General features: G+C 39.8%; 2 protein-coding genes across 2 annotated transcripts; both read left to right on the top strand.

Annotated features, from left to right (window-relative positions):
* The first annotated feature begins 101 nt into the window (after positions 1–101).
* Positions 102–3,372, top strand: LOC103703449 (uncharacterized). Its single transcript, XM_008786299.6, has 2 exons — positions 102–2,863; positions 2,976–3,372. Exon 1 carries the CDS (start codon positions 1,033–1,035, stop codon positions 2,635–2,637), a length of 1,605 nt encoding a protein of 534 aa, XP_008784521.3. The 5' UTR covers positions 102–1,032; the 3' UTR covers positions 2,638–2,863; positions 2,976–3,372.
* A 3,531-nt stretch (positions 3,373–6,903) lies between these two features.
* ALB3 (63 kDa inner membrane family protein) lies at positions 6,904–17,328 on the top strand. Its single transcript, XM_008786298.6, has 12 exons — positions 6,904–7,032; positions 8,005–8,818; positions 9,678–9,788; positions 10,199–10,273; positions 10,513–10,573; positions 11,371–11,444; positions 11,561–11,665; positions 13,377–13,484; positions 13,591–13,694; positions 15,486–15,635; positions 15,719–15,845; positions 16,823–17,328. Exons 2-12 carry the CDS (start codon positions 8,480–8,482, stop codon positions 16,925–16,927), a joined length of 1,359 nt encoding a protein of 452 aa, XP_008784520.3. The 5' UTR covers positions 6,904–7,032; positions 8,005–8,479; the 3' UTR covers positions 16,928–17,328.
* The last annotated feature ends 1,402 nt before the right edge of the window (positions 17,329–18,730 follow it).

Here is an 18,730-nt window from a genome sequence, read left to right on the forward strand (position 1 = left end):
CAAATTGGCAAAAAGAAGATCACTCGTTCCTTTGCGGGAAGGATGCAATCGGAACTGCGGGTATATGCATCGCCAACGACAAATATACGCACGCTTAGAAAGAACAAAAGAAGGCTCAAATGGAAGAAAAGATGCCGTCACCGTCAGATAACGGCTGCCGCGGTCTCATCTGGTGCGGGCCGCTCCCATGGGCCCGGTTTCTTAAACAGAGGCCGGTTACCGTTTCTTTCCTCTTGTCTCCCCAATTCCCGAGGTCACTCTTTCTGTTATCCTTGACGGAAAACCGGGGAAGGAGACGCCGAACGCCGTGGAAGCTTCGGGACTCCTCCTCCTCTCGGGGATTCGTACCCTCGCCGTCCCCTCCGCCCCCCAAAAGGTGATCACATCCGTTTTCTAGTTTTACGGTTAGGGTTTCCGTTTCTCTCCTCTCCACTCACCCCCCCTTTCTTCTCTCCCTTTCGCCATCTCTCGGATCCGTCCGTGGTTAGATGTCTCTGATCTCTTTGATTCGGCCTTTTCCTCCCGTCTTGGGAGGATTTCGTGGGATTCTATAGCCAAGATCGATAAAGATCTTGCCTTCGTTGTTTTCTTTTTTTTTCTCAAGTCCGATTCTCTGGATTACGGGTTCTAGGTTTTGTTTTCTATTTCTTTGGAGTCGCTGATTCTACGGGGTTTCAAATCATAAAGGAAAACAATTTTCTTGGTTGAAAGTAGGGTTTTTGCTTTCTTGGGGGGGATTGACTAAGGGTTCTTTGAATTGAATTGATAGGGTTTTTGCTTTTTTTTTTTTTTTTTTTTTTTTTTTTGGCGGGGGGGGGGGGGGGGGGGGGGGGGGTGGGGGGGGATTGACTATGGGTTCTTTGAATTGATTTGAATTGATAGGGGTTTGGTGGTCATGGAATGGATTTATGAGGATTTTTATTGGGATGCTGTTCCTGGATGTGTTGGAATTCTGAAGCCCGCCAGATAGATAGGGTGCAGAGGAGGAGGAGGAGGAGGAGGAGGAGGAGGTGATAATTAAGAACAGCCGCGATGGGGGAGCCCCTCCTCACTACCTTGTCCATGGAGAACCTCCACCCCTCCACCCTCCTCTCCATGGACCCCAGTGGCGGTGCCCCTCAGCCGGCCGTCGCCTCCTCCGCCTCCACCTCCGTTCACGAGGACTGCGATCGGGAGCTCATGATCCAGCAGCGCCAGCAGATGGTTCTCCCGGGCCCGCCCGACATCAACCTCCCCCTCTCGGCTGAGCGCTCCCCTCCGCCGCAATCATGGAGCTCCGACCCCTGCGACATCCTCGACGTCGGCCTCGGCCCCCAGATCTACGACACAGAGGCCGTCCTCAGCCTCCCCAAGGCCGGTTGCAGCGCCACCGCGGTTGCCGCTGCGGCCGGCGCCAGGAAATGCGCCAAGAGAGGTGACAGCATCTGGGGCGCTTGGTTCTTCTTCAATTTCTACTTCAGGCCGGTGCTCTCTGAGAAATCCAAAGCCAAGATCATCCGGGATGCAAACGGTGTTTCGGGCTTCGACAAGTCCGACCTCCGGCTCGATGTGTTCATGGTCCAGCATGACATGGAGAACATGTACATGTGGGTCTTCAAGGAGCGGCCGGAGAATGCTCTTGGCAAGATGCAGCTGCGGAGCTTCATGAACGGGCACTCCCGCCTCGGGGAGCCCCAATTCCCTTTCAGCGTCGACAAGGGCTTTGTCCGTTCCCACCGGATGCAGCGCAAGCAGTACAGGGGCCTGTCAAACCCGCAGTGCGTGCATGGGATCGAGGTCGTAAGGTCACCTAATCTCTCAGTGGTCTCTGAGGCTGACCGCAAGAAGTGGACGGAGCTCACGGGTAGGGACCTCAGTTTCTCAATCCCTCTAGAGGCCAGCGATTTCGGGTCATGGAGGAATCTTCCCAACACTGACTTCGAGCTCGAGAGACCGCTTCCATCCTTGAAGAGCTCTCCGCATCCCCATCCAAGGAGGTTGCTTAATGGCTCGGGTCTGAATTTATCAACACACTCATCATTGAATCATTCTGGTGGGGATGGTATGGATGTCTCCAATATGTGCACTAAGCGTAGGAAGGACTTCTTCCCGCACGGGGCGGACGAGGATTGTTGCTTGCTGAATAATTCTTATCCAGACAGGTCCCAAGATATCGACATGCATCCAGTCGAACCACTACCATGGCTAAATGAGTTTAGTGGTGTGATGAGGCATGCGTATGGACCCGTGACTGCAGCAAAGTCTATATATGAGGATGATGAGGGGTACCTGATAGTAGTTAGCTTGCCTTTCTCTGATCAACAGAGGGTGAAGGTCTCCTGGAGGAACAGTCTTACTCATGGGATAGTGAAGATATCATGTGTTAGCACTGCTCGTAATCTTTATATAAAGAGACATGATAGAACTTTCAAGCTGACTGACCCTTCTCCTGAGCACTGTCCACCAGGGGAGTTTGTAAGAGAAATACCTCTGGCAACACGCATTCCCGAAGATGCTAAGTTAGAAGCATACTATGATGAATCTGGCACTGTCCTTGAGATAATGGTCCCTAAGCACCGCATTGAACCAGAAGAGCATGAAGTTCATGTCTGCATGCGCCCGCCTCATCTTGGGGCAAATGAACTTCTGTTGACTTGAAAAGGCGAGGATTTTTTGTGTGTATGGGTGGTTGCCATGGTCTGTTTCCATTGTTTTCTGACTTTGTACCATGAAAGGAAACCGATGAAATGAAAGTGCACCCTTACCATGCACACTTCCTTTTGTAACCTGGCTTTGCTGACTGACTGCTTTGGTGCTCTATCATGTTTTGCTGTTGGGATCACATCAGAGCTACTCGCACACTTGAGGCTCGAAAAGGCAAATGGTAAGCTCTTAACGTTACATTTATTGTCCTCTTTTATGCTTTTATTTTGACGTCGGGAATCAATATAAGCTTACATATTTTTCTTATGCCACTTTATCGGATCATCTTGTAGGCATAAGTTTCTTCATCTTTGCGCCATGGATATGCTGGCATTCGTCATGCCACTAAGTGTTAAACGGAACATGATGAGCCAAGATTTGTATATACATTCATATTTGGAAATGTAGTAAGAAAGAAAGTTTGTTTATGTGATGTTGGAATTTTTTGAAAGAATTATCTCCTTTTGTTTTGTTTATTTGGTGGAAACAAGATGGTAAATGTGCTGGGATTTTTTTGAAGGATTTCTCTCTCCTGATGGAACCAAATGATGAATATCACCTTGAATTTGATGCTTATTTTTTCTTGCATCTTGGATATTATGTAGGTGATTTGTGTATTATGCTATTTTGCAGAAGATTTATGAAAAAAATCAATGAAATCGATCAATAATACTCTTGTTTAGTCTTCAATGTGATTTTTGTGCTTGTTTAAAATTGTAGGTACTTGACCGTATGTGTATTTCATACCTTTTCTAATGATCATGGAGGATGGCTAGAATGATGGATTCTTAGCCAACTCAACTCAACCAAGCCTTAATCCTAAACTAGTTGAGGTCATCCATATGAATCCTTTTCCTTTTTCTGTTCATGTTCATAGGATGTGACTATAGTTTCGCATTATCCCGCCTCTTTATCCGGGCTTGAGGCCGGCTATATACAAAATATAGGTGGAGTTAAAAATGATGGATTCTTACCCATTTTGTGGAATTATTTTACCTCATTCACGTCCATCTCTTATTTGCCAATGGATACTCCCAAAAAACATCCACTGTTCTGTGAGTGGATATTAATTGGATGACTGTGTGGTTCATTCTTTTCTCTTCTACATCATAACATACTCTTTGAATGACATAACATTCTGAGCATGTATTTGAAGGTATGCTCCGCTGTTACAAGGTACGTATTAAGGGGTTTACTTCAATTCTTTGCAGTTGAACTCATTTCTCCGGTACCGTTTTTGATATAGTTTATCTTTATCATTCTCCGACACTATTAATGCAGGTTTAGCATGTCTCCTGTTCTCTCATGACCATGGAATCGAAGACTTTAAGTTGGCTATCGAACACCAAGTATTAGGTCTCTGTACGCTTGCTGTCAGCGATAATATGAATTTTTGCTATTGCTCATTCCATTCTCCTGATATCATTTGCAGTTTGATACCATGACAAACTCAATATATCATGACATGAGGCTTTGCGTTGTGTTTCTAATGAAATGTTTGGTTTTGAAATATATCTTGAAACATGGTTATAATATAAGTATGCTTTCAAGTAGGTCAGAACATGGAAGCATTTTGGATAAGAATTAGACAGCAGGTTTTAGCAAATAAATGAAAGAAAATTGGTTGGAAAATACAGAGAAGAGCATCTTTTGGTGTAAAATGGAACCCACTCTGCTCTATAAGTCAACATCAGTTTCGATTAATAATATTTTGCATATCATATCTCATCCCTCAAAATTTGGATTCTTATGATCTTATATTCACCAAACAGTTCCAGATATTGGGGGCTATTTAGTTGGTGATTGCATGCATTGTTTATGGATGCATTCGAACATGAATATCTTCCTGTTGAATGTGGGATTTAGTTGAGTTTTTTGTTGGTAAGAGTCATTCAGGTATTTGTAATTTCTTTGACCATCTGCATGCCTATGCACGTGCCTGTGTGTGAACTAGTTTGGGTTTTTGGGATCTGAACCGGAGGCTTCTGGTCACAATTGGGATCCACTTCTTTTCATGTTGAGGGGTAATAGTTTGGTGGTTGTAGGATTTGTTCTTGTTTTGGCATTTTTGCAAAGCTGGGAGGTGTCAAGTTTTATAGCTCATATTCAAATTTGAAGTTGAACCTTTCAGAGATTGGTTTGATTGATAGATTGAAGTTTTTGGTCAGGATTGAGGCAGGATTCTTGAACTTGATCTAGTGGAAGAGGAGCCTTTACTTAAGGGTACAAGTTGAGAAAAAAAAACTTAAATCATATGGAGAATGCTTTTGATTTGTGCTGATGGCCGTCATTTATAAATGTAGGGATGCCTAGGGGAAGGAGGAAAATTGCATTTATATTGACATAGATTTAGACAGATGATATGCTTGGTGCTGGATTGTGGATTACCAATTGCAACTTTAAATTAATTGGAGCCAGTTGACAGTATGTATGCAGCACAGTTATGATAGACTTGAGGGACGAAGAGTCTGCCAACTTTTGTTTCAGGATACATAAATTCAGAGGGCTTGCTTCCTTTCTTATCCTTTTCTACTCGAAGTTTTGAAAAGTTATGAGATGGCTTGATGGAGTCTTAATAAAATTCTTTCAGGTGCTCTTCATGCTTGCAAACCCACTTGTATTGGTTATACTCCTGGATGAGCATTGGATTTTAAGAATTCTAGGTTGATCGATGTACTACTGGTGATTGCGTTGCAGAGAGAATTGGTGAAATGATTTCATCTAAGTGTTATGCTGAAATGCATGTGAGATTGTTTTGGAAAAAGGAAGCCACTGAGGTGGTAGCCCAGTGGGAGCGTGGCCTTACTTCCAACCAAGTGGTTTTGAGTTCGAAACGCATGGGCGTCGATTAAATTGTGGAGACCGGATGCTTCCTGCTCGGACACGAGGTCTGGAAGAGCGTATCGCTCTGCTGGTAGTCTCGGTGGTGCCAGGTGTGACGTACTTACACGTGGTATTTGTGCCGAAGTCCAGAGGAGTAATCGAGTCGGGCCCACGAGTGGGGAGGGTATGAGTAAAACTGGCCAGGGTGTCCAACAGACGGTCATTTCTGCCCGCATCGAATATTCTTCTGGTGGGATGGGAGCTCAGTGGGGGCTGCTACGCGGGGGTGGGCTTGTCCCTTTCTCCCTCCTTTCTTTTTTTTTTAAGCGAAAAAAGGGACTTATGAAGGGGCTTGCTACTGTTCAAGGAGACAGATTTACGTTACTTGTTATCGACAATGTACAATGTTGGATGGATTGCCAGACAAACGATATATTTTCAGAGAAACATTATGTTTTTTTTTCCGAATGTTGTCTGCGTCACTGAGTTTCTGAACTTTGTAATTTAGTGCAGATTTCCAGCAAGGCAATGAAAATTTCTGGTAGGTTTGCAGAGGAGGTCAGTCTATAACATGTTGATTATATGATCATGTCTTACTTTTACAAAGTCTTGAATCTTGATACGAAACTTGTGCATATCTTGGCATTTTTCAAATAACATCTCACTTTAAATGGTTTCTTAGGTACACCATTTGGCTGACCATGATGATAATTGGGAGGCAAAAGTTGTTTGAAGAATGTGTTTTTTGTCAAGTGATCATGATTGATGTTCTTTTCTCTAACTTTTTCAAAACATTCATCAGCATGCTATAAATGTTGGAAGATTACAAATCTTGGATCTGGGATTTTGATTATAGTATAATTTGATCTTAGTGGAATTGTAAGGACTGCTGCCTTTTATGGCTGAGGATTGTGCTTATTAACGTTGCCATACCCCGCACCTTGCTAAATCTTTGCAATGACGGGGTTGCAGAGGCTCTTGAGCTCCTTCATCAGCTTCGGCAAGCTGGTTGCCGTCCAGCCACTGGATAGTCTTCTCGATTGCATCCTCAAATCTTCTTTTTGTCAGCTGGAGGCAGCTTGGAAGCAATCTCGTCATCCTCGATCGTGTTCCTCATAGTGCGCACTTTGCATCGATCTTCTTCCTGTGCTCCTCATCCTCTGCCTTGTACTTCTCCCGTGATCGGTGAGGCCAGCAATGGCTCCAGCATCCTCGGTGGCCTGGCGCTGGGAGTCATTGAAGTAAGCAGGGACCGTGACAGCAGCATTTTTGAATCTTGTCAGTGGTGCCGAGATAGGCCTCAGCAATCTCCTTCATCTTGGTGAGCACCATGGAGGTGATCTCCTCGGGGACGAAGTGCTTCTCCTCGCCCTTGTACTGGACCACGATCATGGGCTTGTCGCCGGGGACGGCGATGACCTTGAACGGCCATTGTTTCATGTCAGCCTCGACAGAGGGATCGCTGAATCGCCTACCAATCAAACGTTTGGCATCTGCAGTGTGAATCGCACCAAATCGGCCATCATTGTGAGTACTCTACTCTGTTTTCCCTCGTTACTCACGGTTTGAAGAAAGGCTAGATAAAGAAATTGCAAAATTTAGAGGAAATTACGCATAAAGAGATTTATCGGATAGCAAGAGTACATTTTAAAGGTTATAATCAGGTGAATTTCGCATATGGATCTAAACATAAAAAAATAAGAAAGCTTAAATAATTTAAACAGGGTTGAGGTTAAGCGAAAAGGTACCAAATTTATAAATAAAAAGTTGTAAATTCTGTACCAAATCATAAGTACATAATATTATTTCTGAAGACCATATAAGAAAGAAAAAAAAATCATATAATGGATTAATTATACCAAATTTTTTAGAGTTTTTTTTTTTTTTTTTTTTTTTTTGAACTTCAAGTTAGTGCAACCAAATTAATTTTAAAATATTTCAATGCAAACTCTGGTTCTGAATTCCGTTTGATTACTGCTGTGAAGATGGTCGTGCTCCAAAGGACTGATGCGGACAAACTTTTATGAAGTGAAACTAAGAGATGAGCATATTTCCAAGTTCACATTTTATAGTCGAAGCAGATATAAACTTTATAATTATGAAATGTTTAGATATGTCGTTATCCGTTGCTGCAATGAATATCAAGTAATACCAAGATCTATAGTATTGTTTGAAGATGGCAATATTTTTAAAGAAAGAAAAGCATTAGTAAGTTTAAGTTGATTCACTTCATTGGTTGGTTTGATCTTTTATTTCTCCCCTCCTAAGTCCTAACTCAGCTAACAATCCTAAATTTGGCTAGTCTAATAAGAGTATTGTTTTTTCTTTTGATAAGACAATAAATTATATACGTCTGATATAAATACATTGGATAAAATTAAAAAATAAAATATTATAAAGCATGATCAAATAGCTGATAATTCGGCCTATACATTTTTTTTTCAAAATACTGTACTATATGAGAGGCAATTCAGCTTATAATTTTTTTTTTTTTGTTAGATATGTCATAATTTTCTAAGTTCTTCTGCCTGGTGAGAGTATTGTTGAAGCTCCTTCATCCAATCATGTGGTGCAAGTGCATCGGTATAACAAGTCAATCACGCAACATAAATCGCTGGTACTTTGCGGCACTCAAACCTTGTGGAATCAGCCTAAATCCGACATCTATAGTGAACTGACACGCAAGAACAAAAATTAATTAAAACGAGTACCTTAACAAGTCCACTTCGCCGACGGCCTTCCACCAATAAGGCAATAATGGAATACCCGAAACTTATAGCGGATTCGTGCACGGAAAGCGTACTCGCCCGGTATCAGAAAAAATAAAAATAAAAAACAACGGATAACGGCTGAACAAATCCCACTGCCGCCACTCCCTCCCTCTTCCCCTCTCCCTCTCCATAACGCCCCTCCCTCATCCCTTCCCCACCCCATATGAAACCCTAACACCTCCAATCCACCAAAACCTTAATCCATGGCGAAATCCCTAATCTCCTCCCCCTCCTCCTTCTTCGCTTCCCCACTCCCTCCCCTCCCCCGCCAAGGCCGTCCCGGCCTCCCCCTCTACCGCCCTCGGCGGGTGGACACCAGGGTCAGGCTCAGCTTCCACGAGATTCCTCCTCCCCATGGCCTCGATTCCTTCGTCGATGTCTCTGGAATTGTTTCCAGAGTGGAGGGTCTCCTGTACACGCTCGCCGATGCTGCCGTGGCTGCTGATCCTTCTTCCACCGGTGCTGCTGCTGCTACCACTCCGGCTCAGAAGAACGGGGGATGGTTCGGGTTCATCTCGGAAGCCATGGAAGTAGTTCTTAAGGTATCCGGTTCTCTTTTCTCTAGGAAATTCTGAGATTTCTTGCAACATCTGTTGCTTTCGAGACTTCTGATTTTGCTGGAAAGAAAGAATTGTACTCTGTTTTTCAATATACTCTTCTGCTGTCTAAGCGTAGCTTCTACCATATTATAGCTCTCCCGTGGGTAGCATGGGACGTTGAATTATCAATTGTTTTCGGTGTTTTAAGTTGGTGTCCGAGAGGATGAACTTTGGACAGTTATACACGTAACGTAAGCACCATTCCTACCGGACGTCTTGGCTCTCTTAGTCACTAAGGAGAGTAATGGCTTTTATACGATATCCTGATTATTTTTTATATTTGTTCATTAATTCACTTGAATTTTATACCTATGTGCATTTGTCTGTGATTCTATCTTAGATTTGGTAAGGATTCATTAGTGTGGCTGTTTATTATGAACTGTCACAAGTGTGTTCACATCGTTTAGGATTTCCATTAGTATGCATGTAACAATAATTGGTGCTCATATATGGAACATGGTCGCCATATCTGGCCATGCATTTGATTATGTTTGTACCAACTATGTAATCTTATAGGATATTACATTTATTGACTACATAAAAGCTTCCCAGGCATGAAGGTTTGCCATTGTCACGTCCTAAACATGCTCGTAATTGCTCATATTGCAGTGGAAGGTTTGACCTACAAATGCATGCCATTCTCTCTGGCTCTTTCATTGAAGCATCATGTTACCAATGCTAATGTTAAATCAAATTAGTGGTTCATCAGAGAGCGGTGAAGATATATGCAGGATATGTTGCTGATTTGTATATGCAGAATAAAAATAAAAGGATAACATGATATACTTATTGCTGGTTTCAGGTGCTAAAAGATGGCCTTACAGCTGTACACGTACCATATGCTTATGGTTTTGCTATCATCTTGCTCACAATTATTGTTAAGGTGGCAACATTGCCGTTGACAAAGAAACAGGTGAATAATCATTACTGCTGTACTCATGTTAATTGGAATGGATATTAATTGCTTCTTTGTTAGTGTCTACATATTCTATCTGTTCCTCCATTAACAAGGGAGGATCCTAAGTGCATGTGGTGACCTCCTCGATGTACTAGCTTTGCTGGTTTTGCAATACTTGTTCAAGCTAAAACATGATAAAAGGACCTTTGATACGATGTGTACCACTTACTACCCCCCAAAGATATGATGTGTATCACTTGCACGGGTCAACCCTATTATGGTTTCATTTTCTAATTTACCTACATATACTTTTATGTTCACCCTTACAAACTTGTTTGTTATGACATCCTACTTTGCAAACTGTAACAGATTATTATCATGCAAATAACTACTATCACGACTTTTTTTCTTTTTTAATTCTGCAGGTTGAATCAAGTATAGCAATGCAAAATTTACAGCCGAAGATCAAAGCAATTCAAGAGAGATATGCAGGCAATCAGGTTTTCTCTACATTCTTAACAAATTTAGTTAGTTATTTAAAACAAATAAAATAAAAGGCATAAGTTTACAGTATCTTATGGTAACTAACATTAATCTGTTTTTCCACATTTTAGGGTAAATCTTGTTCTTAGTTATTCTACCACATCCTTTGATTCATATGCAATTATATTTGCTGCCAATTTATTTCGTTTTTTGAACAAAGATTTGTATCTTATGGTTGCTCTTCTGTGTTCGTTAGGAAAGAATACAACTGGAGACAGCCCGTTTGTATAGGCAAGCTGGGGTGAATCCATTAGCAGGTTTGTGTATATTTATCTATTTTCCTGTTGGATTTCACTCTTCAGATAACATTATGCTGTCTAGATTCAGTAGTCCATTTGGTATCCGGAAACTTTCTGACATTGCTGGTGTGGACCAACTTATATAGCACTCTAAAGTATCAGTGAAATAACCTATGAAATGTTCTTTGTTGGGATGACTACTTACATATAGATAATATGGTATGAATTGGTATTCTGGGAACTTTTTGATAAAGAATAACATCTGCTCTTTAAATTTCTTGCACAAGCACTTTAAATTTGAAACCCCTCAATCATGTCTCTCGTATCATTGACAATGAAAGAAATGCATGTACAAAGGTAAGGATGAAGAAAAAAGCCTTTTGAGCTAAACAAATGGAACCAGTTTGTGAGGCAAGTAAAAATTGCCATATTGTTAAGTGAAAAAGCATCTAATTGCAGACATGAAGGTGCAAAGCAATTTTCTTATATATGCTGCAAATGATCCACATAGGTCAAAATACTATTATGCTTCTGTAACTTCCAACTAATTCTAGCACAAATCCAGTCCTTGCTTGCTAGAATCAAATTTTACCTTCTATTACCTACAACCTTGTGATGGTCGTCACAAGTATTTCCTTCAATAATTCATATATTTTATGTCAGATTTTTTTTCTTCTAAGTATTATCCTTTTCATTTCAAAGTGCAGCATTACTTTGTTTGGCATATTCTTCAGCTTCTACAATGTTGTATCATGACTCTCTATTCATTGAAAATTTAGCCTTTTCCCTGTCCATCTGTCTCTGTATTTCAACAGGATGTCTCCCTACTTTGGCTACCATACCTGTGTGGATTGGTCTTTATCAAGCTCTCTCAAATGTAGCAAATGAGGTAAATCATAGTTCTTTTCTGCATATTACTTTATTAGCAGTTTTTTTTTCTTTCAAAAATATAACTTGCTTGCTGACTTCCCTGTTTGCTGACTTGAGCACCTCTTGTAACTGAAGGGTTTTCTGACAGAAGGATTTTTCTGGATTCCTTCTTTGGGGGGCCCAACTACAATTGCTGCTCGACAAAATGGATCTGGCATTTCCTGGCTCATACCTTTTGTGGTAACTGAATTATCTTTGGTCTTTCGATGAATGAGTCCCATGTATGCATATATTTGTCTTGATAAATATCTTGAATTTTTTTGTGATTTTATCATTATTATATGCTTCTTCTTGGCGTTTCATAATTATGCAAGATAATAATTAATTTCATTCTACAACAAAGTTTTCTTTGCCATTGCGAAAAGAACTTCAAACTTCCTGCTATGTATGTTACATTAGCAAGTGCTAGTTCTCAGGCTGTATTTGTTCAAGGAGCAATATTTGCAATGTTGGGTTTGCATTTGATTGGGGAATATCTGTTCAAGCATGCCTAGAGTCTGTCACAGTTGATGATCGTTTTACTATAAAGTTCTTTCATGAAACACTGGGAAGATCATAAAACTCATCCCTTGGGGTGTCAGATTTCTGCAGAGCATTAAACTATTTCTCAACTCTATAAGAATATTGCCACAAAGTTTAGTCCTTGGTATGTGACAGCTGAATATCAGGGGCTAAGGCCTTATATATACATTCCTTATTTTTCCAATTAATTACTGAACACTTTTTTTGACACACATATGTTTTTGTATTTACCTTTAATATATTGTGGCATATTGTAACTGGTCCAGGATATACTCAGTGCAATATATACTGGAATAGATGTATGTAGAGTTAAATGAGAACTACTGAATGTATAGAGCAATCAAAATTCCTTTGAGGTCGGTATTTTCAGTGGCAGACCAATACATGGAGATTCATGCAAGAATATGCACATCATAAGAGGATAACAAACATGGGAAACATACTCTCTGCTCTCCCTTCCTTTGGTTTTGTGTGCTAGGCATGGCCCTAATTCCTATCATGTCTTTCTTATCATATCTCTCACCTTGGTAGCGAACTGGATCTTGGACTAATGGAAAGTTCAAAATTCTTTATTTTTCTCATTTCAGATGAGACATGGCGCAAGGATAACTATCGATTGTTATTTACTCATCCTTCATGTGCCTCTACTGTGTTGACTGTTGAGCTTGGTTGCTTATCATTGTTGTCATGCTGTATGATTTCTAGATAGGGTCTCATGCAAATCCAACTGGTACCCCTTGCTTAGATTTAGGCACTTATTAAGAACAAATGGGTGTTTTATGTTTGACATGGTCTCAGCTGAAACATATGGCCATGATTGTTTTACCTCCGGCCCTGTGCTATGATCAAACAATATAATATATAGCACACATTGATCTCAATGCACATCATTATTTGTTGGCAAGTGTTCCAAGACATCTTGCAAGCATTCCAACATATGAAGGTTATTCTTTCTGCTAGGAAAAACATGGTAGCATATTCAAAAATGCATATGCATTATGAAGAAAAGATCTGTAGCACACTTTGAAGTTTGAACTCACTTTGAACTTGATTCTTTCCCTTGTAAAGCTTAGTGCATCAATGACTTCTTAGCATTTATAAAGCATCTTAGCACTCATAAATACAATATCTCCAACTATCTCTAAATTCCTATTTCTTGTATTCTCCTCACTAATTTTTCTGCTTGAACATTAAGAAGAGAATGTAATAAGCTTTAGTAAAATTCACAAAGTATGCTATTTTGACATCATTAAATGAAAGTGATTGATTTATCTGTGGTAGAACTGTGAGAGTACTGAAGACCCAGTGCACTGGAGGAATATTATAACTGGTACATGCCATTGGTGATTGTTACATGTACCTTGTGCAGGATGGACATCCGCCTTTGGGCTGGTCAGACACAGTGGCTTACCTTGTTCTACCTGTGCTTCTTGTTGTTTCTCAGTATGTCTCCATGGAGATCATGAAACCCCCTCAGGTAAATAATTATTTTTTGAAGTCTGCTGCATTCTCCTCTTAAATTTCTTTTTTGGTGAATGCTTCAAGCATGTGAACTTGATTGGTTCTATGATTTCAAATGGCAGACTGATGATCCAGCTTCAAAAAACTCACTTCTCATTTTCAAATTCCTTCCTGTTATGATCGGCTACTTTGCTTTATCAGTTCCATCAGGATTGTCAATTTATTGGTAGGTAATTTAGTATAGTATGCTGTTAATTGCAGAAGTATAGTTTTGGTAGCATTTGACATGACATAAATGCCGCTCATCTGTATAATGGACTTTGGGGTGACAATGTTCTATTATCATATGCATTTGAAGCAATATTATCAGATGTGACAAAGGCTGTTGAGCTGTATATTTTATTTGTATTACAGTTGTATGTTGTGATTTCTTACACATTGAAGCAGTCAGATTATTCTTGTACTGGTGTAAGGCCATTCCAGACTACAAGAATGCTTGCGCATGCATGCACATACGCACACGCGCACAGAGACACACACACAGAGAGAGAGAGAGAGACTTTTGAAATGATAACGTCCACTTGTTAATTTGATCTGCATCCGTATCAGAAAACATGACACAAGCTATGAGCTGCATATCAATTCCTTATGCACTGGAGCAGTCGAGTTATTCTTCTATTGGCTTAAGGAAATTTCACACACATGGAGACCTGTTAGTTCAAAATGCATGATGGATCATGTAAAATAAGAGTTCATCCAGTTTGTCGTGATCTGCAATGTGTAAAATGTCTATAAACCAAGAATAAGATGTTTTAGTGGTTTTACCTGTACCTCAGGTGGAAGCCAAATTGGCAATGCCTTTGGTGTTGGGGCACACACTATGGAAATACAGAATCCAATACAAATCATGACCTGCACATCTTAAAAACAGATATAGATCAAGATTAACTGTTTTGTTTCTTATAATCTGTAAGCAAGTTAAATCATGTTTTATTGCTAAAACTATTGATTTGGTGACCATTCAGTACATAGGAATGGAACTTTCAGAGTCATTTTATTTTTTGTTTATAGGCAGGTTGAATGTTGCAAATCAAGACCACTGATTTGAATTCTCAGTTTGGATGTGACCTTATGTGTATGTCAATTGATATAATTTGGGATGTAACCCTTCCCATATGTTTTTACCTTGACTCTCTTTATATCAAAACTGCAGACACGTATGCATCTAAAATTTGGTGCTATGTTTGAGCAATTGCACCAACGAGTCTAGCTCATCTGAGAAATTTTCGACATCGGTAAGGATGGCATATTTAATGAACTAGCAAAATGCATCCAAGTGATCATTTTTTTTTTTTTGATAACTTGACACATCTGCGAAGAAAAGAAAACTTCCAAACCATTTGAATTTTGGCTTTTATGCATTTAATATTTTATCTCTCTCAATTTGGATGTCATTTAGTTTGCAGTTTGCATTACTAGGAATTGGGTTCTAATCCGGCTCTGCTGAAATTTCCTTTTCCAGTTGTGCCTCAATAATGCTTTTATTGTTTCCTACTAACTGTTCTGTGTTTGAAGTGGAATAGTATATAAAATAGTGCCAAACAATAGCATGCTTATTCATGTTAAATGATCCTTGGGAGGCAGTTCTTAGTAAGTATGATGTAACCGTCAAATGACAAGCTAGCTAGGTACAGTCCAGGTGCATTATTGCCACAAAATCATGCAGAACTTTATAAATGATAAATCATATGATATCTTCTTTATACTTGAGAGATGCATTCAGTACAATGTAATTTTCAACAGATTAATATTTGCCTAGTTATGTTGCATGAGGGTAGCTACAATACATTCTGTCATGTATGCATATTCATAGAAGCATCTGTAGTCTATGATGCTGCTAACCTTAGTATATATTTGTTGGGTGCTTTTGTTCTGTAATCAATTTTAATAAATCTTGAAATCTAGTTTGCTACGCCAATGAGGCCATAACTGTGAGTTAACTCTGTGTTTTGGTTAGGTTTACAAACAATATCCTCAGCACCGCCCAACAATTATGGTTACGAAAATTAGGTGGTGCCAAGCCTGCTGTTGCGGAGGATGGAGGTGGAATCATTAGTGCTGGACGAGCAAAACGTTCTAGTTCTCAGCCAGCACGGATGGGTGAAAGGTGTTATCAGCTTCCTACAATTTTGTTAGTCTTTCCTTCCTAGTTAGATTCTGACTCCTTACCGTTGAGCATACTGAAAACAGGTTTAAACAACTAAAAGAGCAAGAAGATAGGAAAAAACTTAACAAAGCATTGCCAGCTGAGGAGGTGCAGGTTCTGGCGTCTACATCAGATTCTGGTGATATTTCAGATGGACAGTCTAAGGATGAGGTGTGTTGATGTATCTAACGTTTCATTTGTCCGTTTCTGCTAGGCCTTAGATAACTTTACGTTTTTTACACCTCACAACTTATGAAGTTCTAATGTTGGTTATTAATCAATATTAAACATCAGGATGGCCATATGGGTTTTCCAAATCATGCAATAATAGGGTTGTGATTTTTATTCCCTATCTGCAATGAATTCTTAGTAGCCGATTATATAGAATGCAGTGGATTTATGTGATGGGCATGTGAGATTTAACAAGGAGAGAGACAAAATGTTAGATAGTGATCATATAATGGAAAGGAATTTGGTAGAAAATATAGTATCTAGGAATAGTTACAAAAAATAAGTTTTCTAATTCAGAAAGTTCTCAGTAATTCGTCTGGTTCATCACATTGTACATTGACGAATAGATGGTCATTTAAACATATATGAAAGATAACTTATCTTGAAGGACTTGAACTCCAGTTTTTATGAAACAGGAATGTTATTTAACTTCTTTGTACCCAAAATTGCCTTATGTGATGTGCCGATAATGCTTGAGCCATTGATAGAAACTAGTTGGCCTTTTAAAACACTTTCTACACTGAACTAAAATTTGATACTGTAAGCTACTTTTTCTTTTGGTACAGGATATTGTAAGTTTCATAAATAGTAAATAAATGTTCTGAAATCCTTGTGTTATTCCTGCTGAACCTCAAAAATTCATAACATTACGTTTTCCTGATCAAAAGTTTGGACGATCATGTGTTTGCTTCTGAATATGATTGAGTTATTGACATCTAATTGTGCTTCTGTTACGTGTCCCGTAACTGTTGCCACAGAACTTGAATTTCTGATGGCTATTTGCTGTACTTTTATTGTTGCTATATACTTTGCTTGGTAGAACTCTTGAGATATGTCTATTTTGCTTTAGTAAAATGGTAAGCCTTCGAAACATAATACTGTGTCAACTTCTCTAACACATGCCGCACTCATGGCAGGTGGAAGACCTAGAAGAAGCATATTCTTCTCCTGGCAAACAAATTCCAGATTATACCAGGCGAAGGAAGGGTAAAAGATCAAAACGGAAGCGCGCAGTGCAGTAGTTTGGAAGATCACATATGAATCTTTTACAACACCTGGTGAGTGATTTCATCTCATGCAGCTGCACCGTCATGCATGCACATGGCCATTTTTATTTTGGGCTTCTTTATAAAGCAAGTTTTCAAGTGCAAAAATATTGTCAGTAGAGCAGCAAAATGGGGCAGAAGAAAATTTCTTAGCCATTCCATGACATAGTGTTGGTCTGTACAAGTTATCATATATTCCACTGTTTTTTTTTGGTATTAATCTACTCTACTGTTCAGATCCACGTCTAAGTATATACAATTAGAGATGGATTGCATGTTACCACCTGAGGATATCAAATTGTAACAATATTATGGTGGCATTGTATCATTTAAAGGCTCATTGTTATCCAAATTGAGGTCTGAATTTGAAAAAGAAAGGTGTCCTCTCACCTTTTGGCTTCTTTAGCATCCTCGTCGCCCTCAGTTGTCACCACCTGATTTGCTCTGGACTTTGAGTGAATATTTGACTTTGATAAGAGACCAAGAACATCAATGGCATGGGGTCCAGGAATAATGATATGACCTGGTACCTTCTTATAATATTGCAATTTGTGAAGTTATGATAAAAATGCTGCAGTTTTCATCATCATTATATGTCCATATAATATCAGGCTCATAGATTTGGTCATACAAAACTCTCAATCCATCTTGTTGGTTACACTGGGCTGATGCTGAAGGTACTGTGCTGCACGGTTAATCATCTTATTTGTGAAATTAGTGCTGCGTTATGTTGAGACATAAATTAACCTTTCTTTGAAGGTTGAAGTGGATGAAACCCATCATCTCTATTATACGATTGTGCAACCGGGGGAAGCCTGTAAGCACTTGCATAGAGTTTAATGTCTTAATATTTTGATTCGGCTTGTATTGAAGCCCATGACTATTGGTACACCGAAATTTTGTACCCCAAGATTTGTGATGTTTGTGCTCTAGTTTGGCCAAAATCCGGCCTAACTAGGATTGGATGGACTATTTGAAATGGTAAGCGATGATTGGGTCTGCTTGGATTGGAAGGCTGTCGTAGAGCAGAGAATCCGACCTGCAAATAGAAAGAAGAAACATTGAAGGTTGCTCGACCTGATTTAGTCGGGCATCTTCGATGTCCAAGAAAGGCCGAGCTTTGATGAAACGATGAAGATCAGTATGTGCAAGCTAAGGAGAGTACGATAGGAGAGAAAAAACATACCTAAAAATTTTCCAGATCTTGTGTATATAGAAGTGTGGGTATAATAGAGCTGATATCCATAAAGAAGAGGTGCCGTGCGGAATGAGCTGTAATTGATCTGCAACGTGTCTTAGAATTGTGTGGGTCTGTAACTGTCCTCCTTAATGAACTTTAACTGCTCTCAATGAGTCTCGATTCATGAACTCGTGGCACTCAATTATTGGTCGATTGGTGGGACATGCTGTACTCTATTATTAGTCGGCCGTTCAGGTTGGTAATGGTTGTACGTCCAAGCCAGACCACATCATTCTCTCTTGTTTGTTTGTGATGCTCTTTTCTGCTTTCTTTTTCCTACCTCTGCCTTAGCGGTAGATTTTTCGAACCCAGGTGACTTATTAAATTTTTGATGGGATTGATCTCTAGAGTGATATCTGCTCTTACTTATTTTCAAACCTCTATATTTCAATTTTTTTAAGTACTTGTCCTACGAATATTTTCGGTATTCTTTTTATTTATGTTTTTAATCCAACTCCAGTTATCCAATACTTCCCCTGTATAAAAGTCTGATGCGAGGTTACTGGACCTAAAACCCTGCGAAGGAGTCACCGTATCTG

This window comes from Phoenix dactylifera, chromosome 8 (assembly GCF_051530095.1).
Source record: "Phoenix dactylifera cultivar Ajwa chromosome 8, Ajwa_hap1_PhDact_Kaust_v1.1, whole genome shotgun sequence".
NCBI lineage: Eukaryota > Viridiplantae > Streptophyta > Magnoliopsida > Arecales > Arecaceae > Phoenix > Phoenix dactylifera.